Source organism: Chrysochloris asiatica, unplaced genomic scaffold (assembly GCF_000296735.1).
Source record: "Chrysochloris asiatica unplaced genomic scaffold, ChrAsi1.0 scaffold00039, whole genome shotgun sequence".
NCBI lineage: Eukaryota > Metazoa > Chordata > Mammalia > Afrosoricida > Chrysochloridae > Chrysochloris > Chrysochloris asiatica.
The window spans coordinates 18,721,996-18,749,877 of NW_006408557.1; the positions used below are offsets into that span (position 1 = coordinate 18,721,996).

The 27,882-nt window shown below is 41.3% G+C and overlaps 1 protein-coding gene across 1 annotated transcript in view; it reads left to right on the forward strand.

The window, feature by feature from the left end:
• COMMD7 (COMM domain containing 7) overlaps positions 1-27,882 on the forward strand; it is a 32,512-nt gene that overhangs the window by 220 nt on the left and 4,410 nt on the right. Inside the window, exons 2-3 of the mRNA XM_006860694.1 lie at positions 12,067-12,120; positions 12,215-12,317. Coding sequence (XP_006860756.1) covers positions 12,067-12,120; positions 12,215-12,317 — 157 coding nt within the window. The remainder of the gene's footprint in view (positions 1-12,066; positions 12,121-12,214; positions 12,318-27,882) is intronic.

The following is a 27,882-nucleotide window of genomic DNA, read 5'->3' on the forward strand; positions in this document are numbered from 1 at the left end:
AGACTTGACCTAGGGGTGCTGGTGTGAGTTTGGGTGGGTGTGAGGGGAGTCAGGGAGGAACTAAGGGGACCCGGGGTCAGAGAGTTTGGGAGGCCACGGAGCAAGCTGAGAGGTCCGATGGGATTTGTGAGGCCCCAAGGGTGGCACTGGAGGACTTCCTGGGAAAATAAGGGGATCTGGAGCTGAGGAGAGCATGGGGGTCTCGGAAGAGTAGTTTAAGAAGGCTACAGGGCATTTGGGCGAGTGGGGGAATTTGGTGGGCCAAGGAAGGGACTGAGAGATTATTTGGTAGTGAGGCCAAGGGAGCTGGGAGCTGAGGAGGGTGTGAGGCTCCCTTCTGAGGGGAGCTTGGTGGGGGGCAGGTAATCTGGGGATAGAGTGAGGAGGTCAGTAAAGGCCAAGCCAGGGTGGACCTTTGGGGGGTCCCCGACATGGGCCTGCCAGAGCAGGATGGGTGATAAATCTAGTTATGATCTCCAGATTAAGGAGGGGTACATGGTGTTCCCCAAGAAAAGACACCATATCCCGTGGAGGATCTTGCCTTTGATGGGCTTGGAGCAGGCACAAAGCCTCTTCTCCCTACTCAGGCCAGAGGTGCCACCAAGTGAGCCTTGGAGGCTTCCTACTCCTCCTGCCCTTGGGGTACCCCTCTGGTATACAAGGGCAGCCTAAACCTATAGGTTAAAATGACATGTCTTATCACCATTCTGTTGTTGTTAAGCGCCATCAAGTCTGTTGCGACCCATGGCTGGCTGGCTGTATGCCATGCAGTTGGTTCCAACTCATAGCAACCCAATACAGGGTTTCTGAGGCTGGAAATCTTTACGGGAGCAGAACACCTCATCTTTCTCCCACGGAACAGCTGGTAGTTTCGAACTGCTGACCTTGTGGTTCGCAGCCCGATTCGTAACCACTACACTACCAGAGCTCCTTAGTGGCCCATAGTGCGCCTATATAGGGTTTCCAAAGAGTGGCTGGTGAGCTTGAACTGCTGATCTTGCATTTTAAACCGTTTTTTGCAGTCCATCGCATTAACTCACAGTCACCAGGACTCCAACCAACACTTTGTTGTTGTTGTTGTTATGTGCCGCTGAATCGGTTCCAACTCATAGTGACCCTGTACAGGGTTTCTGAGGCTGTGAATCTTTACGGGAGCAGAAAGCCTCATCTTTCTGCCGCGGAGCAGCTGGTAGTTTTGAACTGCTGACCTAGCAGTTCACGGCCCAATATGTGACCACTACACTACCACCACTTTAGAGATAAATTATTTTCCCCACTGGTTGTAACCTGTTAGGCACTGGGGACCCTCTCTTTTCATCATCACATCCCCCAACAGCTTCCTACACTTACCTGTGAAATAAAAACAAACAACCCTTCCCCCCCAAAAGAGAAACTATTGTTTTCTCATAAAGTAATGGAAAAGATGATTATAATGGCAAGCATGTTCTAAGCCTGCAAGTGTCTAATACAAAGAAATTGTAAGCCACATTTCTAATTTCAAGAATTAAAAAGAAACAGGAAGCTCATTTTAATACATTTTCTTGAACACAGCTACATTTTATCATTTCAACAAAAATGATCAGTGAGATATTTTAGCTTATTTTTGGTATTAAAGCTGATATGTATTTTACACTCACAACATATCTCAAAGTATTCAATAATTACATGTGCTAATGGCCACTAGTATTGTACAGCATACCTTTTAGCACGTTGGTGTGTATTAACTCATTGAATCCCGGGAAGTGACTGCAGGACGTGGTGGTGTTTTTAGTTTGGTACTGCTGTTAAGATTTTTATAGATAATGAAAACTGGAACACTGAACAACTAAATTAAAATGGCTGCCATTTATTGAGCGTGCACTGTATACCAGGCACTGGTTTAAGTGCTTTCTATGCTCCTTGGAGGCCAGGATGACCAAACTTCGTCTCTCTACTTCAGACATATTGTCAGGAGGGACCAGTCGCTGGAGAAAATCATGTTTGGTAAGGTGGAGGGTCAGAGAAGAAGAGGAAGACCCCTAATGAGGTGGATATGCCTAGTGGCAGCATTGATGGACTCAAGCGTGGCAACAGTAGTGAGGTTGGCCCAGGATCAGGCATTGTTTCATTCTGCTGTGCACAAGGTCACTATGAGTCAATACTGACTCAGTGGCACCTAACAACAACAAAACTGTAACAGCCCTAAATGGTAGGTGCTATTGTTATTCCTGTGGTGTCCTGGTGTGGCTCTGTGGGTTAATGTGCCTTTTGAACTGCAAGGTCTGAGGTTCAGGCTCACCAGCTGCTCCTCAGAAACCCTATACAGCTTTGCTATGGGTTAGAACCCACTCTAAGACACTTCATAACAATAGCAACAACATTGTTATTCACATTTTACAAATGAGAAAAATAGTTACTGGAAATAAAATGACCTGTTTAAGGTCAGGAAGTGGAGGAGCCAGGAATTCCATTGGTGTGGCCCTGTGGGTTAATGCACTGGACTGCAATGTCATCAGCAGTTCAGAGCTCACCAGCCCCTTGGAAACCGCTTACTGAGCCACTATGGGTCAGAACCAACTCAAAGGCACTTAACAACAACAACATCTGACTTCAAAGCCTAGAGAATTAGATAGACTAAAACAGCTTTAAAGATCATCTCCACAACCAACTAGATTAGTTTTTACTTTTTTTATGCATTAGAGTTTTCTGGAAGACTTCCATTTAGAGAATAAAAAAGATCCCACTGTTAAAAACAAAGATTTTTTTAAGCCACTGTGTTTTTATGATCCTAAGATATTCCATGGAAAATGCAAACCACTTACTTTAAAGCCATTCTGAAACACATACTAAACCTTTGGCTATGTTCAATACAAAAGTTTTCTATTGATAAGCTACTTACTAGAGTATTTCCCCCTCTTTTGTTGGATAATTCAACTTCTCAGAGTACCACCATTAGCACTGGGTCAATTCTGACTCCTAAAGTCCCTATAGGACAGAGTAGAGCTGCCCTATAGAACTCCTAGTGTGGCGCTACAGGATAAGCAAACCACAAGGTTGGCGGTTCAAACGTACCAGGTGTTCTTTGGGAACACCTCTGAGGCTGAACGGACACAAGTGTACTTAACAACACAGGATGTCTGAGGTTACAATCTGTGTAGAAACAGACTGCTAGAGCTTTTTCTCACTGAGCAGTTGATGGGTTCAAACTTACCATCCTTTCAGTTAACAGCTAAGAGTTTAACCTCTGTGCCAGCAGGTCTCCCCAACAGTATTATCCAAGTTTGCTTTGCTGTTTGAGGCCTAGGCTTCAAGGAGTGAACGAATTACATTAAAGTTTGAGTAATTTGTGATGAGGCTTTCTGCTCCCATAAAGATTTACAGCCTTGGAAATCCTGTATAGGGTCACTATGAGTTGGAACCGACTGGATGGCACACAGCCACCACCACCATCACCTACTATACATTAATCAAATGGCTACTAAACTCCTTGGAAACCCTATACAGAGTCAATATGAGTCAGAAATCATTCAATGGTACTTAGCAATAACAGTATAACTTCATAGGTTAGAAAAGAAGTATGCAGCTGCCAACATATAGTTGTGTATTCCTTTACAAAATTTTTTGCACTAAAGGGATCACTCTGTACATACTTTTTCCTCCATCTCTTGTTTGTTTGGAAGCCTTAATAACTGTTGCTGTTGTTAGTGCTGTTGAGTCAGCGCCAACTCATAGCAGCCCTGTGTAGGGTTCCCAAGGGGCTGTTGGTAAGTTTGAACTGCTGACCATGTGGTTCGCAGTCCAGTGATGATCCTACAGCACCACAGCCTTCCTTAATAATATATCATGAATATTTTCCCCAGTTAGCACAAATAGATCCATTTCATTATTTTTGACAGCTGCATAATATTCCTAGAGCTACCGTAATTTATTTAACTAGTCCCTATTAAAAGGCATTTAAGGTGCTCCTTTTGTTATTGTTTGTTTTTATGGACAGTGTTTTGACAAACCAGTTTGTGTAGATGTGTCTTGGTTTGCTTTTTGGAGTATATCTGAAGAGTATGTCATCAGGTCAGTTCCAACTCATAATGAACCCTGTATAGAGTTTCTGAGGAATGACTGTAGGAGTCCAGTGCTTATCCTACAGCACCACACTTACTTGTTATTTTACTGTTTAACTTTTTACTATGAATTGATGAAGGTTTACAGGGCAGATCTTCAGTTTTACATTCAACAAATAATGTACTTTTTTTCAGCTCATTGATTGTAATCCCCATTTCCCTGTGTTTCCCATTTCTATTCTTCCATCTTTCCCAAACCCCTCTGATTTTTGCCCTTAGGTAAAGGATTATACTTCTTGCAATGGAATTACAGGGCCAAGGAGTATGATCATTTAACAAATAGATGTGTATTACCAAATGACCCTTCAAAAAGGTGCCTTAGCAATGTCAAGGTAGAAGTTGTGTAACATAAAGTGGGAGTGGTTAATCTTACATTCCAGGAACAGAGGACCCTAAGTCCATTAGGGAGAAGAGCATGAGCAGAATGTGGGACCCTATCCAGAGAAGCAGTGACACCAGAGATGGAGGCAGAGATGAGGACATGGAGAGAGAGAGCCACTGAGGACTCTAGATTCATGGAAAGAGAAAAGCTGTGTCCTGGCGGCCAGGAGGCAGGCTTGCAGAATGTGCCCTTAGTTTGTTTAAATGATTATATATTCCTGAGTGTTTTTGTGAACAATAACCAAAAAAAAGCAGAGGGAGTTGAATGATGATGTATGGAGGGGATTGTAATCATTGCATTGAAACAAAGTACGATAGGTTGAGTGCAAAACCAGTGTTCCCCCATGTAAACTATTACTCAATTCACAATAAAAACTTAAAAAAAAAAGTGCCTTAGTTTATCTTCCAAAGGAGCCCTGGTAGTGTAGTGGATTACAAGCTGAGCTGCTAACCATAAGGTCAGCAGTTCGAATTTACCAGCTGCTCCATGGGAGAAAGATGGGGCTTTCTGCTCATATAAAGATTTACAGCCTCGGAAACCCTATACAGAGTCACAGTGAGTCGGAACCAACTTCACAGCACATAACACCGCTCACCCCTGCCACAGCATCAGTTTATCTTGTCATCAACAGTGTATGAGCTTGTCTGTTTCCTAGTACTGTCCCCAGCACTGATGTCATCAAATTTGTATGTCTGCAGCTCTGAAAGGTTGATAGGATTTACTGCTTTTCATTTCTTTAATTTAGAGTGAATGATCCTGAGTAGCTTTTCATATGCTTACTTGTGAGAGTCCTTAAGATTTGGGTACACCTGGGTAGTCCTAGATGTGCGGCAATTTTGCAGTGCATAGGCAAAGAATGGGGAAAGTGCTATTTCTGTTTAGAGGTTTATTCAACAAATATTTCCTGTGCATCTACTATATATTTAAGATGGTGTGAGCAGACTTGGTGGTACAGTGGGTTAAGCATTGGGCAGATAACCAAAAGGTCATGGTTCAACCCACCAGCTGCTCCCAGGGAGAGATGTGGCAATCTGCTTCCATAAAGGTTTACAGCCTCATCACTGGGTTCTACAGTAGGTGAGGATTCCTCCTTATCAAGGGTGAAAAGTCTTAGTGCACCTAGGTGATGTTCTGAGAGGGCCTCAGAAGTTGAGAATCTGGATTGGGGCCCATCTCTCTGGGAATCTGGGGAGAGCGCTAAAGAATAAGGAGCGCTTAGAAGAGAGGAGAGAGAGGTGGTTATGATAGCTTGAAGTCCCTCTTGATATGAGAGATGGGAAATGAGACAAGGATGTAGAGCTAGGCAGCATGCCAGACTGAGGCCTGGAAATGAGGAGCTGCTGGGGAACTTCCCAGCCTCCCCATTTATTAAAGGGCCCTGGGCAACATCGGAAATACAGTTGGCCAAAGGCCTAACAGTTCTACAGAATTGTAGTAAAACATTTAAATCACTCAAGAACAATTCTGGGACATATTCTTAAATCAGTTCTGATTGTTCTTGTTATTACAACTTAGAATTAGCAGTTATAAAAGGTTATATACCCAATATCATAAATTCTGTAGAACGATTACCCCTGAGTTGGGACTGGATAAAGTGCTTCCAGAGATTGTTGTGAAGTTTGGCAAACGTAAACCTGTGCCATTGACTGGTGGGAGTATAAATCAGTACAACTTTCGCAAGGCAATTTGGCAACATTATCTCAAAAGTTAAAATATATGTATGCTTCACCCAGGACACATTTCAAGAATTTATCTTATGGATATAAGTGTAAATATGCTTAAAGTAATACTAGGGGGCTTTCATAAGTTCATGGAAATTTTTCATTGTCTTGTTCCGTTTTCCACTAACATTTTGAAACCTAGCATAGTGAACTATGTATTGGGCTGCTAACTGCAAGGTCAGCAGTTCAACTCCACCACCCATTCCATAGGAGAAAGCTGAGGCTTTCTGCTCCTGTAAAGATTTACAGCCTTGGAAACCCCCGCACAGGGTTGCTCTTAGCCAGCACCGACTCTGTGGCACAGTGCAGCAGCAGTATGTGGGTGGATATTCACTGCCACATTGCTTACAACAACAGACACAGTATCTATCCCATGGGAGCTAATTCTGTGCTAAATCTAAACAGAACAGAGTCCCTGGATGGAACAAATGGTTCAGCACTCAGCTACTAACTGAAAGGTGGACAGGTGGAGTCCTCCCAGAGACAGGTTGGAAGAAAGGTTTTGTGAACTGTTTCTGAACGATGACAGACCTAAAAAACCCTGTGGAACACAGTTGTACTCTGACACACCTGGAGTTGTTTGAGCGCGCTGGATGATAGCTGGTTTCCTGGCTATAGCAGGTGTCATCCATTGTTAAAAGAACTAGGTAGATTTATATAAAACCCAAACCAAACCCACTGGTATGGAGCTGATTCCGACTTGCAGTGCATATATTACTTAAACAATTTTTTGAAAGGTTGAAAGGTACCATTCTATTATAAAATAAAACTAATTTTAGAAGAAAATAAGAATGCCTGCTGGGGTATGCATGGAGTTGAGTGTGTCACCCCAGAGAAGCCAGGTGCATCACCCTTCTGAGACCACTTTGAGGACTGTGAGCTGAACTATCTGCACACAACCGTTCTGTTCTTTCTTTTTAAAATGATGTGTTGCTCCAGGGAAATGGATAAAACAATATAGCAACTCTACTTCTGACTCTCGTTAACTGTCATTAGCGGTGTAGCTTCTGGCTTGCCACAGTGCTGGAGGCCTTGTTTTGCTATCTTGAATATGAGTATGTCATAGAAGCTGTATGGCCTACCTCTGTTCTTCCTATAGGGATGAGAGAGAAGCTCAGTGACTTGGCCAAGGCCACGCAACTAGTCAGTAGCAGAACACTGATTCACCTCTGGGTCTTTTGAACTCTGGGTCTCCATCCCCTCCCCTCCCCACCCCCAAATCAGCCACACTGTGTCCATCAGGATGTTGTTGTTAAGTGCTGTCCAATCAATTCCCACTCATAGCAACCCTGTGTAGGATTTCCAGAAGTGGCTGGTGATTTCAAACCGCCAACTTTGCGGTTCAAACCAACCTTGTGGTCCAGTGCTTATCCATACCAGGACTCTTTACATCATGTTAGAGCATGGAAAATGAAGATGTGGTACCAATAAAGAGGAAAGAAGAATGATGCAAAACAGTCAGAGGCTGTTGTTCAAAGATAGTATGGGATAGAATGTCAACATTTGCTGCTGACTGGGGAGAGGAAAGCCCAAAAAATAGAAATAAACTAAACAAGAAAATAAAAATCTCCCCAAATCCCATCACACTGAAGTAACTACTGTTAACGTTCTGTTGATTTCTCCTGGATCTTTTGTGCGCGCGTGTGTGTGTGTGTGTTTGGATCCTTGTACGTACACATTCACACATATACTTCCAACATATATCTCCCAAGTATCCCAATCAAATGGTTTTCAAGCAATATAGTGATTCATTTATTGATACTAACGGTGACTATTTTGAACATTTTAACTTACAGAGGATCAAAACAGATTGTGTACTGTTATAAAACATTTCTATGCATTTTATTGGGACAGTTTTTGGTTTTTTTATGTGATTACAGCTGTAGGTTAGCTATCCAGTCCATCTAGTAGCAAAACTGGGACACTACATTTAAAAGTGCATTTTAAAACAATAGGATCATGTCATTCATACCTCTTATTAAACTTTTTAATGTAATATGAGTATCTTTGTGTCAGTAAATGTTAAATACAGTAATATGCAAGATAGTACAGATAATGTTTTGTTCCCCGTGATTTTATTATCCTATTCCTAAACTTACACTCTGTGTTCTGGGGCATAATTATGGTTGCTATTTGAATATCTGATTTTTATTATTATATTATGCTCTCCTCTTGCCACACACACCACTGCCCTGGACTCGATTTTAGAACTGCCCCATAGGGTTTCCCAGGATGTAAATTTTTAGTCATAAATTAACTCTATCTAGTTCATTTCAGAAAATGTTTTGCTATTGCCAGAAAGCCTTTAGAAGCAACATCACTGTCCTGATTTCAGTTTTTAATCTCTCCTCTTTCTCCCACGGAGTGGCTGGGGTTGGGGGTGGGTGTTGAAATGCTTACCACCATGTTTGCAGTTTGCTGCCTAAGGTTTAATTCAGCATAACCCCTTGCTATGGTGGTGTGCTGGGCGTGTGCCATTGAGTCAGTTCCTGTTCATAAGGACCCTGCAGTGGATTTCCAAGGCAGAGAAAACCTCCTCTTTCTCCCATGGAGTAGCTGGTAGGCTCAAACTGCCGACCTTGTGGTTTGCAGTCCAGTGTTTATCCTACAGACTCTCCATACTCCCTTGCTATAAAGGAGGGTTCCTTCTGTGTAATACAGCAGATTTGGGGTGAAGATTCCATGTTCCTTGTAACCTTTCTGCCATCCTTCCTCTGTCAGGTTGTGTCTAGTATGTGTACCGGATGACAGACCAAGGACCACAGTCCCACTCTCCTCGGCACTTTCTTGTTCATTCCTCACTCATTTAGTTCATTATAGGCAGTGGAGATGGTTCAAACTGGATCTTACTCCAAAACCCACATTCATAACCACATCTGCCTCCTTGCTCTCATGGTTTGTTGTTCAAAACATTTACCCTGCCTGGGTGCCAACTCTGTGCCAGGATTCTGAGGGAGAGGTAGAAATGGAAGCATTAGACCTAGACTTTGTCACCAGTAAGCTGGGGCCTGGACTGCACTGAGTCTGGATCTGGATCTGGATCCGGAAATCACTCGAGAGCATAATAACAACTTGGGGCAATTATGTTGTTTCTGAAGACTTTCTGAGAACAGTAAAGCAATTCCTTAAAATGAACTTGATTGCTATTGTTGTTGATATGTGCCATCAAGTCAGTACCGACTCATAGTGACACTGCACAACAGAACAAAACACTGCTCCATCCTACGACAACCTCACAATCATTGCTACACTTGAGTCTGTTGCCGCTGCAAGTGTGTCAGTCCATCTCCTTGGTGATCTTCCTCTATTTCTCCCACCCTTCACTTTACCAAATATGATATCCTTCTCCAGGGATTGGTTCCTCCTGATAATATGTCCAAAGAGTGAGAGACAAAGTCTGGCCATGCTGGCTTCCAAGGAGTACTATGGCTGTACTTCTTCCACCACAGATTTGTTTGTTCTTTTGGCAGCCCATGGTACTTTCGATATTCTCCTCCAACACCATAACTCAAATGCATCAATTATTCTCTGGTCTTCCTTATTCACTGTCCAACTTTCACAGACATATGAGGTTATTGAAAGTACCTTGGGTCAGGCGCACTTTAGTCCTCAAACTGACGTATTTGCTCTTGAGCACTTTAAAGAGGTCTTGTGCAGCAGATTTGCCTAATGCAATATGTCATTTGATTTCTTGGCTGCTGCTTTTATGAGTGTTGATAGTGCATGCAAGGAAAATGAAGTCTTTGACAACTTCAATCTTTTCTCCATTTATATGGGTGCTGTGTATTGGTCCAATGGTGAGGATTTTTGTGCAACCCATATGAAAGGCTGTGGTCTTAGATCTTCGTCAGTAAGTATTTTAAATCTTCTTGGCTTTCAGCAAGCAAGGTTGTATCATCTGCATATCACAGATGTTAATGAGTCTTCTTCCAATCCTGATGCCATGTTCTTCTGTTCTTCATGTAATCCACCTTCCTGGGTTGTTTGCTAAGCATACAGATTTAATAAGCACAGTGAAAGAACACAGCCCTGGCCCACACCTTTTCTAATTTTAAACCATTCAGTGTTCCTTAGTTCTGTTTGAAGAACTGCCACTTGGTCTATGTACAGGTTCCTCATGAGCACAATTAAGTGTCCAGAATAGTCATTCTCCACAATGTTGTCCATAGCTTGTCACGATCCATAGGATTGAAAGCCTTTGTATAGTCAATAAAGCACAAATAAACATTTTTCTGGTATTCTCTGCTTTCAGCAAAATTCCATCTGACATTAGCAATGATATCTTTCCACATCCTTATCTGAATCTAGCTTGAACCTCTGACAGTTCCCTGTCAATGTGTAGTTGCAGCTGTTTTAAAATTGTCTTTAGCAAAATTTTACTTGCATGCAACATTATGGATATTGTCCTATGATTTCTGCATTCTGTTGCATCACCTCTCTTTGGAATGGGCACAAATACAGATCGCTTCCAGTCACTTGGCCAGGTAGCCGTCTTCCAACTTTCTTGGCATAGATTAGTGAGTGCCTCCAGTGCTTCATCAGTTTGTTGAAAGATTTCAATTTTTATTTCATCAGTTCCTGGAGCCTTGTTCTTTGCCAATGCCTTCAATGCACCTTGGACTTTCTCCTTCAGTATCATTGGCTTTTGATCCTATGCTACCTCTTGAAATGGTTCAGTGTCGACCATTTCTTTTTGGTATCGTGACTCGGTATTCCTTCCATCTTCTTCTGATGCTTTCTGCATCATTCAGTATTTTGCCCATGTTGTTGTTGTTGAGTGCCGTTGAGTCAGTTCCCACCCATAACAACCCTGTATAGGGTTTCCGAGAAGCAGCTGGTGATCTTGAACCACTGACTTGTCTGTTCAAAGTGACTCTGTGGTCCATTATCCCACAGTGCCACACCAGGACTCCTGTTGCTCATGTTGTTGTTGTTGTTGTTAAGTGCTGTTGAGTTGATTTCGACCCATAGCAACCCTGTATAGGGTTTCTGAGGAGCAGCTGGTGAGCTTGATTGTTCAAAGGGCTTTGCAGTCTGGCGCATTAACCCACACCACCACACCAGGACTCCCATAGCATCCTTAAATATTGCAAATTGAGCCTTGAATTTTTTTCTTCAGTTCCCTCAGTTTGAGAAAGCTGAGCATGTCTTAGAAACCTTTTGGTTTTCTAACTCCAGGTCTTTGTACATTTCATTATAATATTTGGCTTTGTCTTCTCTAGTTGACCTTTGAACTTTTTTAATCAGCTCTTGTACCTCCTCACTTCTTCCATTTGTTGGAGAGCAAGTTTCAGAGTCTCTTCTGGCATCCTTTTTGGTCTTTTCCTTATTTCTTGTCTTCTTATGACCCTTTGCTTTCTTCCTATATGATGTCATCCCACAAGTCTTCTGGTTTTTGGTCTTCTAGATGCATTCAGTATCTAATGCATCAAATCTGTTCTTGGGGTGATCTCTAAATTCAGGTGGGATAAATTCAAGATCATATTTTGGCTTTAGTGTACTTGTTTCATTTTCTTTAGCTTCAGCCTGAACTTACATATGAGCAATTGATGATCTGTTCCACAATCTGTCCTTGGCCTTGTTTTGGCTGGTGTTATAGAGCTTTTCCACCATCTCTTTCCACAGATGTAGTCAATTTGATTTCTCTTAATAAATGGCTATTGAGAAGTGTCAGAACTTTTGAACCACCATCGTGAAAGAGGAGGAGAAGAAAAAAGTGTCAGGATTAATAAATGTGAACCGTGGGAGGTATTGATACAGGTCCTGTTTTGATTTTTCTCTCAAGGATCTATAGTTGGGTGTGAGGTGTGGAACACTGACCCAGGAGTATGAGTTTCACTAATGCTCTGTGGTGTTCTCTCCACAGCAGTTCTCAGCCCTGACAGAAGTGCTTTTCCACTTCCTAATGGAGCCAAAAGAGGTAAAAATTTTGTGATAAGGAGAGTTCCTGAGTGGGGGCAGGTGGTCCTGAAATATTTAGAAAGTGAAAGCCTAGTTTGTACCCTTCTCTGCAGGTGGACCGGTTTCTCATGCAGCTCTCAGAATTTGCCACCACCAATCAGATCAGCCTTGGCCCCCTCAGAAGTATTGTGAAAAGTCTCTTGCTGGTCCCCAATGGTGAGTAGCCTCTTCACAGCTATGAATGAGAAGTTCCTTGAACCCTCCTCACTGCACACTGTCTACAGGTAGGCTCTGGGTGCTGATCCAGAGCATTCAGTAATGAACCAAACGTGTGTAATTCACAGTCCAGGGAGGGGGTGGTAAACAGGAAATGGGGGTGCCTTGGACTCAATTGCAGTCCATATCCTTCCTTAGTCCCCAAACTCTTGTCTACCCTTTACATGGTAAGTACAGAAATTGATGGTAAACATTTTGAAACTTTTGTAGCAATTTGACAATCTCTTTTGAATCTCATGTTGTTGTTGTTGTTGTTGTTATGTGCCGTGGAGTCATATATATATATATTTTAATGAGACTTGTATTATTTTGTATGTCTCTTTTCATTTTGTGTTTCCAAGGGTTCGTTTTCAGTATGTCTTACAAAATGATGGTCCATGAATTGAAAATAAAAAGGCTGGGGTCTTTTACCACAGATGAGAGTGTGCCTAGAGCAGTCAGGAAAAGCATCCAGCAGGGAGGCATTCACAAAGTTCTGGGTAAAGGAATGCTCATCGGAAACTGTTTCTGACACAGAAAACTGAGAGGCAGTCAAATTGTCCACCAGCAGGAGATGAGCTGTGGTCTGTCCAAAAGCTCTCACTGAGTTTTAATCCCAGTCTTTCACTTGCTAAGTAGCATGAGGTCCCTGATCATTGCTCCCAGTCCTCAGCAACAACCCTACCTTGGTAGCATAGAGGGTTACTTGTAGGATTACTAACTGCAAGGTTGACAGTTCGAATCTACCAGAAGCTCTGCCAGAAAAAGATGAAGCTTTCTGATCCCATAAAGATGTACAGCCTCAGAAACCCCTTATAGGGCTGCTGTGAGTCTGAGCTGACTCTGAGCACACACCACCACCACCACCGCCAGACTGCCCCTGCCCTAGCAGAAGGCTTATTATTATTTTTTCTTAATTAATACTTTATTTATTTTCAATTTTTCATATTCTCTAATAAATGTTTTTAAGATAGTAGTTTCTTTTGTAAATACGTCTTATAAATCATACTCTCATGGTCATTTAGTTTTTTTTTTTTAATGTTTTATTGTGAATTACGTGATGTTACATGGGAGAACATTAGCTTTACATTAATCCTATTGTATATCCTTACATTGCCATGGTTACAATCCCTCCATGCATCATCAACCAACCAAATGGTACACCCCCACAACCCTGCCCCCTGGTCTTCAGCACACAAACCCTCTCCCTCTATGAGTCTAGCATTCACAGCTGCTCCATCTCTCCATGTCATTGTTTCTGCCTCCATCTCTGGTGTTACTGTTTTTCTGGTTAGGGTCCCGCACTCCGCTCTTCTCCCTTGATGGGTCCCAGGGCCCTTCGCTCTTCTCCCTGTAGGGTCCCAGGGCCCTCCACTCTTGGACTACAAAGTCAACCATGCCCCTCCTTTTGCTACAAACGTTTACCTTTACATTTCCAACTCTTACAGTCAGTCATGATAGTAATTATTCACTATTGTACCACTTAAGTGCTATCCCCATCTCCTTTCATCAGCCTCATCCAGACAGATTGGATACTAGTCAGTGGAGATTCTACCTTCCTCTGTGCCCTCTGGATCTAGGTTCCCTCTTGAAAGCTTGTAAGCCAGTCGTTTCTTGCCTTTGTTGCCCCTTTCCCTCCCCGCCCCCCATTTTGGGTAGCCAATGCCCAAGTTGCCCATCCCTGTCTACCCTGTGTATTGAGGGGGTAGGAATAATCCTCACTGCAAAGATTTGTTCCCTCTTTTGAGCTATTGCATCCATAGGTGTAGGTCAAATTCCATCAAATTGTATCACATTACTCTTTTTTTTCCCTCTTCTTTCTTCTTCTAGTTCCTCTAGTTGAGCTCTTATCATCCAATCATTAAAGCCAGGTCAAGTGGGTATTATCTGAAAGTGTGGGTGTTCTTGTGCATATGCCCTCTCTTCTTATCAGCTGGACACTTCATTCTCCACTCTTGTCCTCTGTGACTATGTCACTGACTCTGGGCCCAGGAATCCCCAGGTCTTGCCAAACTGCTGGCCAATCAGGTCTCCACCTGGGTTCACAGGAGTGTATTAAATGTGGTTGGACTTAACTCACAGCTTCATTACTGTTTTTCCCTCACTTCCCCTTATCAGTGACCAACATGGCCACCAGTCAGAGCATGTGTCTGCTCCTATGTTCCCATTGAATCTCAGTCTTGGAAGGGGGTTTGCCCTTAGGGGACCCGACCACTTGCCTTGATGTCTCCTGGGAGAGCAACTTGCTTGTTCTTGTAGTAGTAAGTCAGACAGCCATTATTGTTTTGTATATTTCTTTATTTCAAAAAGTATCTTCTGTTCTTCTAGTCACTTCAGGCTGGTCTGCTTGTCCTTTCAAGTGGAAATTTCCCACCTCACAAGATTCTGGATGGGGTTCAGGATTCCACCTATAGTCTTATGTAATACAGAGGCTCCACAAGAAGCTCCTACACTTGGCATGTTGTAGCCCCATTTTAGGTATTCTAATCAGTTACAGGAAGAAAACAGACTTACAAACTTTCTATGGTGATATTTGTGGCTATTCCTTTCTCTCCCCCTCAAGTGTCTAATTTATAATGGTATGCCAGGGAAACCAAAATTCAAAAGAAAGCCAAGTATCTTAACATTATTTCCCCCCTTTTTCCCATTCCAACCATGTCTCAATCTCTGTATCTCAGATCCCTGTTGTTCCAAGGTTGTACATACATCATTATTTGCCTCTGTCCCACTTAGCCCATGCAAACCTGCCTAATTGTTTTCCCATCCACCTTGTTCTTCCATTACCCTCTTCTTGTGTATTGCCCCCCTCCCCAGCTCCCAAACTATCCTGTGTCTATTACCTACCCTATGCTCCACAGAGAAAGCTTATTTTGATGGTTAATTGAGATCATGTAAATAAAATGCTTAGCACAGTGCTTCAATAAACAGGTGCTCTTCTTTGTCCTATTTATGAAGGAATTGAAAAACATGCTCTTGAAGAAAATATAATTATGGAACATTGTTTACAATATGCTACTTATTAAATAAATTGTTGTTATTAAGTACTGTTGAATTGATTTGGACTCATAATGACCCTGTATAGGGTTTCCATAGTTATGTTTTAGTAAAATAAAATTTTTTTGAATGTTAACCGTGGTTTTATCTAAGAGAGGACTGCAAGTTATTTCAAATTTTATTTGTTTGGTTGGTTGATTGGTTCTGTGTGTGTGTTGGTTACTCATTGTCTGTAAAGTTGCTAGTATTAATTTTGCAATTCATTTAAAAGTTAATTCTATTTAAAATGGGAGGTGACATTTGAGCCCAGTCTTAAAGAATGAGTAAGCAGAGTGAGAGGAAGTAAGACATTATCCTAGGTAGGCGCTTTGTACTTGTTTGCACATTTCAAAGATGAGTAATAAGCTCCCTGACATCTCAGTCATGGTGTATTACAAGTTGGGGGCTTAGCTTGTCTGTTCTAGCCCATATTTTAGTGAAGATCCTTTTGTTAGCCCTACTTTTTGTTCATGAAGTTCTGGGGATTGAACACCCCTGAGGTTTCTTCCAAATATGAAATTTTCTGATGCTTTCTTTTTGTGATTCTTGTATTCTTTGCCCTCCTGGCAGGCTAAGGATATGTAAACGACAGGCTGGAAGAGAAATTGAATTCCTTTTTAATACAAGAATAAATTTTCATTGTAAACATTTAAAATGGTACAGAGACTCTATGGAGAGTCAAAAATACAATCCCCTTTTACTGCCCTTCCCTAAGTTCACCCTACCTTTGTCCCATGAGATAATCGTTATATATTTTTGGTGTATTTCTTTTTATGTCTTATGTACACGTCAGTTGTTATATGCATATATGAATTGTTGTGGGCATGTATGAATGCATTCATATATTTTTGCATTTTTCATAAATGTTGTCATACCACAAAATTGAACTGCAACTTGCATTTTTCATACCTTGTATTATATAGCGATTTTACCACATCAGTATATAAGAGGATGCTTCAAAAAGTTCATGGAAAATTCCATAAACTTTTCATTTTGTTTTTTCACAAATTATTTGAAGCCCTCTTATATTGCTCAACTTTATTCTGTTAATGACAATAGTATAGAATGAATGTCTTCATTTAGTTAATCCATTTCCTACTAAGGAACATTTGTTTTTGTAATTTTTCACTTCTTAAAGAATGGTGTGATGAATATTCATACAACATCCCTTGTGCTTTCATGTGCATTCCTGTATGGTAGGTGTCTCACAGTATGGATTTGTTTGAGGATGGAGATCAGTCTACCCAATAGACAAAGTGGACATTAACTTTCTTTTTTATTTATTTTTATAACTTTTTATTGTGAATTGAGTAAAGGTTAACAGACAAAAACATCAGCTGTACATCCAACAAATTGCACACTTGTAATTTGTTGTTACAAATTACAAATTGTAATCTCAATGATTACAATCCCCTCGCTGCAACAACAGTTGTCTTACTTCCTCCCTGTGGCTTCCCTTTTACATCTTATAGTTCACAAATGAGCAAAGCAAAAATATTTGATGTACACATACAAAACAAAAACATATATATTCATTTAAATGTTATAAGGTCATATTCTGCCAGCCAGCCTCCTGCCTGCAGGCACACAACCTTACTCAGTCCATGGGCCTAGAGCCTGAAACTGCTCTGTCTCTCCATGCCGCCACCTCTGCCACCCAACACCTCTACTGTTGCTGCTTTTCTAGGTAGGATCTCATGCTCCACGCCTGCTCTTCCTTCTTAATGGCCCTGGTTAGACATTAACTTTAAAGAGACCACTGTCTAGTATCCGTGCATCCGTTCTTTCCTGCCTCTCTCTCTCTCCCACCACTCCACTCCAGCCCCTGTGCTAACCCTTTCAGAAAGCCTACCTTTCAGAAGACCACTTCTGCACACTGTGACCTTCCCTTGCTCTCAACAGCAGCCATCATTTTGGGCCATAATCATTTACAGTTTTCTAGTATTATAATTGAAGCCCTGGTAGCATAGTGGATTACGAGTTGGGCTGCTAACCTCAAGGTTAGCAGTTTGAATCTACCAGCTACTCCGTGGGAGAAAGGTTAGGCTTTCTGCTCCCATGAAGAGTTACAGCCTCGGCAAGGGCCTGCAGAGGAGGGGCATCAACAGAGACAGAGGTCTGCGGGAAGACCCCATGAAGGAAGAGACTAAAGCGAGAGCCTGGAAATGGAAGCTTTCTGGAGGAGAAGCAAACTCTAAGAAGAAAAAGATGAAGTTCCCAGGACACAGTGTGGGCTGAGTATGGTCGGAAGACCATGACACCTCTCTCAGAAAGGTAAATTCAACTGGAAGGGGACTATTAAAGCAGTTCTCAAACAAGCCCCAGACAATGAAACAACTGTCAAGAAGCTAAATACTAAATACACGGATATCCCAGGCCCAAGAGGAACTCCTGGTCATTTCTAACAAAATCAGCAAGAACAGGTTACCTTCAGGCTATTAAAGGACAAAGTCAAGCTTTTGAAATTAACATATTCTGACAAGAATGAATCTGTTCTGTCATTGACTTCTTCCTTTCACTTTATAAAAACGTCATGAATTGTAACAACTCATGTTTTGTTTTCCAAAGCTGTGTTTTTAGGTTTATATATATATATATATATATATATATTTAGTAGAAGTTTTATGATAGAATAAAATACATTCTTTTCCACAGTTCAAAGATTTACAGCCTCAGAAGCCCTATACAGCATGGCTATGAGTCAGAATCAACTCCAGGACACACAACCACCACTACTACCATAATTATAATTCATATTGTTTCACATGTGTCTGTCTGGTGACTCTTAACAAATGGTTAAACCCCAAAACCTGATCCATTGCCATTGAGTCAATTCAGACTCATACAGCCCTATAGAACAGAGGAGAACTGCCCCTGAGCCCTAGAGAGTGTCCAAGGATGCAGTGTTGATGTGAGCATACTGCTCCTCTTTCTCCTGTGAAACAGTTGGTGGGTTCAAACTGCTGACCTACACTGCTGTGCTGCCAGGACTCTGAACAGATGGATAGCTCCCAGTAGTCGGGAAGGTGTACTTCTTTCTTGAGTCACAGTTATAAGCAAAGTGATGATGTAAACAGGTACTTGGTATATGATGGGTGTTGTTATTAGTTGCTGCTGAATTAATTCCAACTCATGGTAACCTCGTGTGTGCTAAGTAGAGCTGTTCCATAGCAGATTGCTGGACCTGTCCTCTTAGGCATCTCTGGGTGGGTTCCAGCCGACTTCTTTTAGCAAGTAGTGGAGTGCCTAACCATTTACACCACTCAAGGACTCCTCTTACTGGATGAATCAAACTGAATGTAGCAGATTCTCTGAACTTCTCGGGATATTGGGTTTCTGTTTTTAAGCAGGATTAATTATCACTGTTTCTAACAGATAATTTTCTTTTTTTTTAAGTCAACACCATTTATTATCATTTATATATTTCATAGAAAAGAGAAAGTGGGTAACAAAAGTTCAGGATTATATGAGAAAACCTGGTTTTGTACAGGTTGCTCTGTTTAAATCTCGGTGCAGGATTCTCCTACGTTTGTCCAATGACTCTTTGCAGAAACAGTCCTGGGTACACTTGACCCAGCCCTCAAGGAAGCAGGAGCAGCAACTCTTCTTTGCATTCACAGAAGCTGGCATGGGCACAGTGGTGAAGGAGCAGTTGGGGTCTGATGTCACCAAGGTGAGGCCCAAGGTCCAAAGGCAGGTGGCAGAGTGACTGCTCAGCTGTGGAAGGTGTGCTTGCCAATGATTTCTCTAGCTGCAGGCTGTACTGAGGAACTCCTAGCAGCCACTCAAGAGATGAACTTAGCAGGTTCCCTCCAATTTGAATTTTGGTCACATGAACTAATGTAGCTATTTGACCCTGGAGACCTTCAGGCTTTTGGAACCTAGAGTTTCTTATGTGAAAAAGTAATGAATAAAAAGAGTAGTAGGAACAGCTCTTGATGATTTTGTTAAGGGATAAATGAGTTAATATTATGTAAAGCATTTATTAGGGAGTTTGTTAAACTGTAGCCTTTATAGTTCAGCTAATTTTCAGTCCTGTGCCTTAATATCAAATTATGAGATAAAACTTTCCTTCACCTGGAGAGCATCTGAATTCATCTTTTAACCATTGAATGCCTCAGTGTTTTTTTTTCAGGTTCTAGAATTGAGGTCTCTGGTTTGCTTAACTTCTCAGTTAGCTCAACAATTCTATTTCGTTTTTGGTTCAGATATTTCCCTCACAGCAGTCTGACTTTTCTGTCCCTACAGAAATGTTCTGCTTCAATTCTCTTTCTTCCAGGGTGTCTCTCCTAAGCGTCTTAAGATTGTAGCTTGGACATTTCTTAGCCTCTTCCTCATCCCTTGGCCTCATTTTTTTGTCCTTTTCTTTCCAGTTCCAAAGACTGTCATGCAGGAACATCTGACTAGGTTCCTACTTCTGTTCTCCCATCCTACCAGAGTCTGGTTTGCCCTGCGGTACTGCTTCTACAGCGCCCTTGGATCATGCTGCTCCTCTCAGTGATTCACTGTGCACAATGAGATCAGCAGTCCTTGGTTTGTCACCTAAGCCCTTTCCCAATCTAATCTCATTAGTCCCTTATCCTGGTCCCGCCTTCACAATCAGACTCATTGTTGAAGTACATCTTGTGAAGACTGAAGGAGTTTCAATAACCCTCCAGCTTAGTTTTCCCCAACTTGTTGTTTGCATCCAACAAAGACTTCCGTGGTCAGACATCCCACCACCACCACCATCTTAGATCATTGGAGCCTCACATACACATTAGCATATCTTAGGCTCTGAAATGTCCTACAGTAAAGAACCTGTGCTTAACCAGTATCTGTGAGATACAATTAACCTCACAGAATCCTTTTTTTTTTGAAGGGGGTGGTTGAGTCAAGGCATTGTAACATGCTATCTAGTTTTATCTTCCTTTTGGAGATGGTATAAACTGAGGTTAAGAGAGGGGGATAAGAGACTTGCTCCTATCATGTAGAGGGAGAACCGGTATGCTAGAGCCTTGCTCAGATGTCTCAAAGCCTAGTGCATTGTTGTTACTGTTCTTTTACTAATACCTGGTGTCAACAAGTATCAACCTTTGGTCTCACTGTTTTGTTTGTACCCCACCTACTTCTCCCCACTTCTCTCCAAAGTGGAGAGTGAATCCCAGCTATCATTTCATTCCAAAATACCTGGTCATGTATCTCTAAAAGATACATGTGCTTATCAAACCACATATAATTCATTATCACATATTAAATTGCAGTCAGTCAGACTTAAGCTTTCCTTTGTCTCATGCCTTTTTTTTTTTTTTAAGGTTTTTATTGTGGATTGAGTGAAAGTTTACAGGGCACATCATCAGTTTCACATTCAACCATTCATATACCTTGTTTCATTACAATGATTATAATCCCCTCCATATACCATCAGTTAAAAGTATTTCTCTCTATCCACTTTAGCTTTTTAAAAAACATACAAACAAAAAAACCCACTCAGGCATATATAATAATTTACATCTCCAAAGGGCACATTCTGCAAGTCTGCTCCTGGCCACCAGTTCCTAGCCCTTCTCTTCTTAGTTGATGAATCTAGAGTCCTCAGCGGCACCCCCTCTCCATGTCCCCATCTCTGCCTCCATCTTTGGCGCTGCTGCTTCTCTGGATAAGGTCCCTCATTCTGCTTGTGCGTTCCTCTCTTGATGGACCTAGGGTTCTCTGTTTCTGGACTGTAAGATTAACTACTCCCCTTTTTTTATTACTAAACTTCTATCTTTACAAGTGTGACAATCGCTATTACTCATGATAACACTCTTAAACTAAGCTCCCTCTTGAAACCTTGTAAGCCAGTCACCTCGTGCCTTTATTGCCCCCTCATTTTAGGTAGCCAATGTCTAAGTTGCCCATCCTTATCTACCCTGTGCACAGAGCGGATAGCATTGATACTTGATTTGAAGACTCTTTCCCTCTCTGTTGGAATTTAGAGTAACTACCGCTCTGAGTATAGGTCAGGTTCATCATGAAGATGTATCTTCTGTCACTGTAGCCGTTCCAATCTGCTTGTCCTTTCTAGTTGGAATGTCTCACCCCACAGGATTGTGGATGGGACTCCGGATTCCACCTAAGGTCCTATACTCTGTAAAGCTTTGCACGAGGCCTATTTCACTGGGCAAGTTGTAGAACCCCTTTGAGGTATTCCAATCAGTTATAGGCTGAAGGCGGGCTTACAAGTTTTCTCTAATCATATTTCCCAACATCTTTTCTATCCCACTCAAGTGTCTATTTTATAACAGTAGGCAAGGGAAACTAACATTCACAAGGCAGTCAAGAATTTTAGTATTATTTACCCTCTTCAAGCTATACCTAGATCCCTGTATCCCAGAGCCCTGTTGTTCCAAGCTTGAGTATACATCACCATTTCCCTCTGTCCCACTAGGCCATGCAAACTTGTCTCAGTGTTCCCCTATCTATCTTGTTCTTCTGCCTCCTCCCCAACACCCAAAGTAAACCCCCCACCCCAACCTCATTGTGGTTACCTTATATTCCATTAGTTCTTCCCTCCATTTAAGATATTCTATTTTATCCAGTAATCTACCTGACCTTCCCACCACCTGGATCTCTGTGTTTACCTTTTTTCACATTGTGATTGTTTTGATCATAGACTGACCTCCCAGATCCTCTGTTCTTATAATTTTATTCTGTTCTTGACTCTTTCATTTGTCGACTGAGTTCACCTTGATGCTGCCATGTACGTCATTCTGTAGTTGTTATGTGTTCTTGCTGGTTCTCAGTCCACAGAACTTCCTTTAGGATGTTTTTCATAGCATGGTTGGCTTTGGCAAAATCCCTTAGCTTCTGCTTATCCTGGAATGTTTTGATTACACCATCATATTTGATTGACAGCTTTGCTGGGTAGAGGATTCTTGAGTGGCAGTTTTTTTTCTTTCAGGGTTTTATATATCTCTCCCCATTGCCTTCTTGGTTTCTGTTGAGAAATCTGAGCTTAATCTGATTTGCTTGCCTTTGTATGTTATATTTCTCTTTTCTCTAGCTGCTTTCAAGATCCTGTCTTTATCTTTGATTTTAGAGAGCTTGATTATTATATGTCTTGGTGATTATCTTTTAGGGTCTATCCATCCTGGGGTTCTTTGAGCTTCTTGAATGCTTATCTTTTCACTTTTCATGATGTTAGGAAAATTTTCTTCCAGAAGCTCTTTAACTATCTCCTCTGTGGGCTTGTGTGATTGTTCCTTTTCTGGAATGCCAATAATTCTTATGTTATTGTTCTTCATGTTATCCAACATGAATCTTAGGCCTTCTTCGGATTTTTTTTTATCCTTTTTTGTATTTGTTCTTCTATCTTAGTAGTGTTGAGAGATTTATCTTCTAGCTCACTAGTTCTAGCTTCTATCTCTTCAGTTCTATTCCTTTGCCCTTTCTATGTATTGTCCATTTCTCACATTCTATTATTAATCGTTTGGACCTCTTTCTGTAGGTTTTGAATTGTTTCCAATGCTCTATCTATCTTATTTGATTGTTCCTGTAGCACTTTCCTGACGTCCTCCTTATTTTTCTCAACTCCATTGTATAGTGTTTTGATACTGTTTATAATCATTTTTAGGAATTCTTTCTCAGGCATTTCCAAAGCCTGCCCATCTTCCAGTATGGAGTGTAGGTCTACTTCCAGCTCATTTGCCTCATTCACTTTATCTCGTTTCTGGACATTTGCAGATATGGTCATCTGCTACTGTTTTTGGGCATCTTCAGGGGTTATCTGTGGATTTAATACTTAGATGGGTATGTATTTTGGTATTTTTTATGCTTTCTGAATGCTTCCAGGTAGATGTGATCAGGAAATGGGCTTCCCTTTTCACTCTTCTTCCTGAGAAGTTTCAAGATACCACTGTTGATTGTTTTGACATAATTTAGGATTTAGTTTTCGGCCTATTTCCTCTTTTGTCTGCTTGTCCCACTCCACAATCCCTGTTCAGGCTTTTTTTCTTGTTGGAAAAAGTTCAGGGCTGGCTGTGGCCGTTTGGAAACTGTCTCTTTAAATTTCGAGATCTGTGCACATGGGTAGTAGAACCCTCTGAGTGTGGGGCTGGGGTGCCCACTAGCTCAGGCACCCCTATAGTCACCAGAATGGAGGTGCGCAGACAGCAAAGGACCAATGAACAGCTACCAAAAGAGAAGAATATCCGCACCTTTATCTGTGCGGTTCTGCCAGGCATCCATGGCCGCTCAGATCCTTCTCCCGCTTGGTCTCACCCAAGATAGTAGCTCCTGGAGCAGCCACACATCCTGGACTAGAAGGCAATAGATTTCTTGCTTCTGACACAAATTTCCCCAGCTGTGAGCCTTCCAACCTTTATATGTGGTTCAGAGTTCTGGGACCAGCCCCTGAACCTGCTTGGTCAGGTATTCTGTGTTGTTGTTGGCGGAGCTCCTTTACTGCACTTCCACCGGTCCGCCATCTTGTTTGTTCTTGCCTCATGCCTTTAATTTGCTTATAGTTTGTTGTTTTTGTCTCGATCCAGATAGGACCTCCATATTGAATTTGGTTGCTAGATGCCCTTTTCATTTTATATGTCAGAATGTAAATATAGAAAATGTTTATATGTATAACATTTAAATAGCTACTTCACAGCTATGAGACCTTGAGCAAGTTATTTCAGCTTTCTGAGAGTTGGTTTCTTTAGCTACCTCATAGGTTGTTTATAAAGATTGAGAGAGATAAATGTAAAGTGCTCAATTCAATGAATGGTAGCTACGCTGTTGCTATTATTGTTACTGTTACTGTCATTATTATATGGATTGTCTCCTAGACAAGAGGTCAGCTAACTTGGTGGTAGGGCCACTATTTAAGCTTGACTTTATTTTAATGCTTAGCACAATGGAAGATAGAAGGAATACACAAAGAATTGGTCTATGTTCATCCATTTCAAGAGGTAGTTTTTATGATCAAGAACTGATGATTTTGAAGGAAGAAGTCAAAGGTGCAGTGAAGGCATCAGTGAAAAACAAAGCTCCAGGAACTGACAGAATACACAGTTAAATGTTTCAACAAAGTAACTTAATAATTGAGGATGCCAACAGATTTGGAAGACAGCTTAGAAGAGATCTATATTTGTAGCCATTCATAAAAAAAATGGTGATCCACGGGAATACAGAAATCATCAAACAGTATCATTAATAATATCACATGCAAGTAAAATTTTGATGAAGATCATTCAAAATAATGGTAACAGTACATCCACAGGGAGCTGTCAGAAATACAAGTCAGATTCAGAAGAGGACATGGAGCGAGGGATATCACTGTTGATGTCAAATCTTGGATAAAAACAGAATACTAGACAGATGTTTAGTTATGCTTTATTGACTATGCAAAGGTATTCAATTGTGTGGATCATAACAAACTATGGATAACATTATGATGAATGGGAATTTCAAAACACTTCGTTGTGCAATGGAATCAATGCACAGACCAAGATGCTAAATGGTTTAAGATCAAGAAAGGTGTGCATCAGGGCTATATCCTTTCACCATATTTATTTCAGTCTGTATACTAAGCAAGTAATCCTAGAAGCTGGATTATATGAAGAAGAACATGGCTTCAGGATTCGAGAAAGACTCATTAACAACCTGTTCTATGTAGATGACACAACCTTGCTTGTTGGAAGCAAAGAAGTACTTATTGATGGGATACAGCCTTTAGTATGAATTGTACTTCAGAAAATAAGAATCCTCACACTGGACCAGTAAATAGCATCATAATGAATGGGAAAAGATTGAAGATGTCAAAGATTTCATTTTACTTGAATCCACAAGGAAGCAGCAGTCAAAAAAAAAGAAAAAAACAAAGGATGTTTTGCATTAGGCATATCTGCTGAAGACCTTTTTAAAGTGTTTAAGAACAAAGGTGTCACATTAAAGACTAAGGTACACCTTACCCAAACCATGGTATTTTCAATTTACGCATAAGCCTGCAAAAGCTGAACAATGAATAGGGAAGACCAAAGGAGAATCAATACATTTGAATTACAGTGTTGGTGAAGAATATTGAAAGTACCATGGACTACCAGAAGAATGAACAAATCCATCCTGATTGCTCCCTAGAAACGAGGGCGGCGAGACATACTCTCTCGTACTTTGGACATATTGTCAGAAAGGACTAGTCCCTGGAGAAGGACATCATGTTTGATAAAGTGGCGGGTCAATGAAAAAGAGGAAGGCCCCCAACACTGTTGACCCAGTGACAGCAATAATGGACTAAAACAAAACAAGAGTTGTGAGGATGGTGCAGGGTCAGGCAGTGTTTCCTTCTGTTGTGCGTAGGGGTTCCTATGAATTGGAGCCGGCTTGATGGCACTTAACAACAACTACAAGCAAGATGCCTGGCCTTGTGGTGCTCAGTAACTGATTGTTTTTCATGAAAAGGTGATGACTCTGTTTTCCTAATCCCTAGGGAGTTCTTTCTGGATGAATAGAGGTCACCATTGGATTGTTATTGTTGTGAGGTGCTGTACTGACACACAGTGACCCTGTTTACAACAAAACAATTGCCTGGTCCTACACCAACCTCACAATTGTTGCTGTGCATGAGCCCATTACTGCTTCCACTGTGCTAATCCACCTCGCTGGTATCTTCCTCTTTTTCTCTGATCCTCCATTTTACCTAGCATGATGTCCAGCCCCGGAACTCAGACGATTTGCTTTCTGTCTGACTGAGGATCGAAGTCCATGGGCCTGTCCTGTGTCTGACCTAAGACACAGGAATCATCAAAGGAAAAGGCTGAAAAACAAGTTCAGAATGTGATACCTTGCATGGTGTTCCTATGTTTTTTAAGGATGGTTCCTGACCACCCCAGCTAATTCCAGGAGGAAGAGTTTGCTTCTGGGCCTCTGTACCTCAGAAGGTTTCTTTGTTGATCACTCTTCAGGCTGCCTCACTGAGCTAGCATCTCAGAGCAACCTGAAGTAAGAAAGCTTGGGGACCTTCCACTCTATAAACCAGTTGGCTCTGCCACTTGCTTGGACAATTCATTTGCCGTATTGTTAAAAAGTAACCTTTATTTTTTTTATGAGAAAAAATTGCTCACAATTCTCTTACCTGCACATAAAAATAAAATAACACATGCATATGGTTAGAAAATTTTTAATGACAAAAAGGAAGGAAATTCTAAGGAAAGATGCCCCACCCAGTCCCTTTCAACAAAGAAATCTACTGTTAAGTTTTTTGTGTATCTGTTCATAAAAATACATGTTTTGCTAGCTTAGCTACCAAATAAAGATATAATTAAAGATATACGTAGAAATACATGAAGAGGCTTCAAAAAGCTCGTGGAAAAATGAAATTAAAAGATCATGGAAAAAAAAAAAAGTCATGGAATTCTTCCACACACTTGTCAAAGTCTGCTAGTGTACATCCCTTTTTATTTACACACAAAGGATCATGTTGTACCAACTCTTTTGCACCTTTTTTCTTTTAAGTATTTTTTAATTGGCACATCAAACTCTACCTTAATCTTTTCAAGAATTGGATTCTGTCATTCAGCATCTGTTTATTAAGTTCCAACCATAAGTGGTGCCAGGCACTGTTCTCATAGCTTAGGATTTAGCAGTGGACAAAATGAGCCAAGTTCCTGTTTTTGTTGAGCTGACACATTTCTATTGGGAAATTGACAATAAATAAATAACTTAAAGTTTGTCGCCTTGTCGCTAAGTATTGTCAACTCTGTTCCAACTCATACTGACCCTGTATAGGGTTTCCAAGGAGCAGCTGGTGGGTTTGACTGTTGGCCTTTTGGTTTAAACCGACCTTGCCATCAGGTGCTTGTCCTACAGCACCTTGGATAGGTATAAATGCAGTGCTGAAAATATGGCAAGTGTAAAGGCATGAGTAAGGAAGGGGCAATGCAATTTTAAGTAGCTAGGTCAGGGATCCTTTCAGAGAGGCTGGAGAATTACTTGAAGGGATGAGCCTGTAAGGATTTTAGGAAATGTTCCTAGCAATGGGGACTTCAGGGGCAAATGCTGAGGTAGAAACCTGCCCAGCATGCTATAAGAATAGCAAGGTAAGCAAGGGAGAGAGCTTAGGGGCTTCAGAGGAGGCTGAGTCACAGGGACTTTACTGTGAATGAAACCAGAGCTACTAGAGTTTTGTGCAGAGGAGGGACATGGTCTGACAAAGTCTTAACAAAATTACCTTTCAACTCAGACTACTGTGCAGAAGCACCAGAACCCTCGCCCTGTAAATGGTTTTTAAATCCCTACTACCAGCATTGCTGGAAAGCTTCCATGGGGTGGGTATTGCAATCAGTGTTTTGGGGGCATGATCTGTTGAGTGTGACTATGTTCATTTGCTCCTGATTTTCCGTTTCCTTGTCAATTAAAGGTTACAATAACTCCTACTTCACAGTATTTTGTGCTCTCGCTCTTTATGTGTATATATATATATACACACACACAAACACACAATATATATTATTATGGTTAATTGCCAGAGTCAGTTCTGACTCAT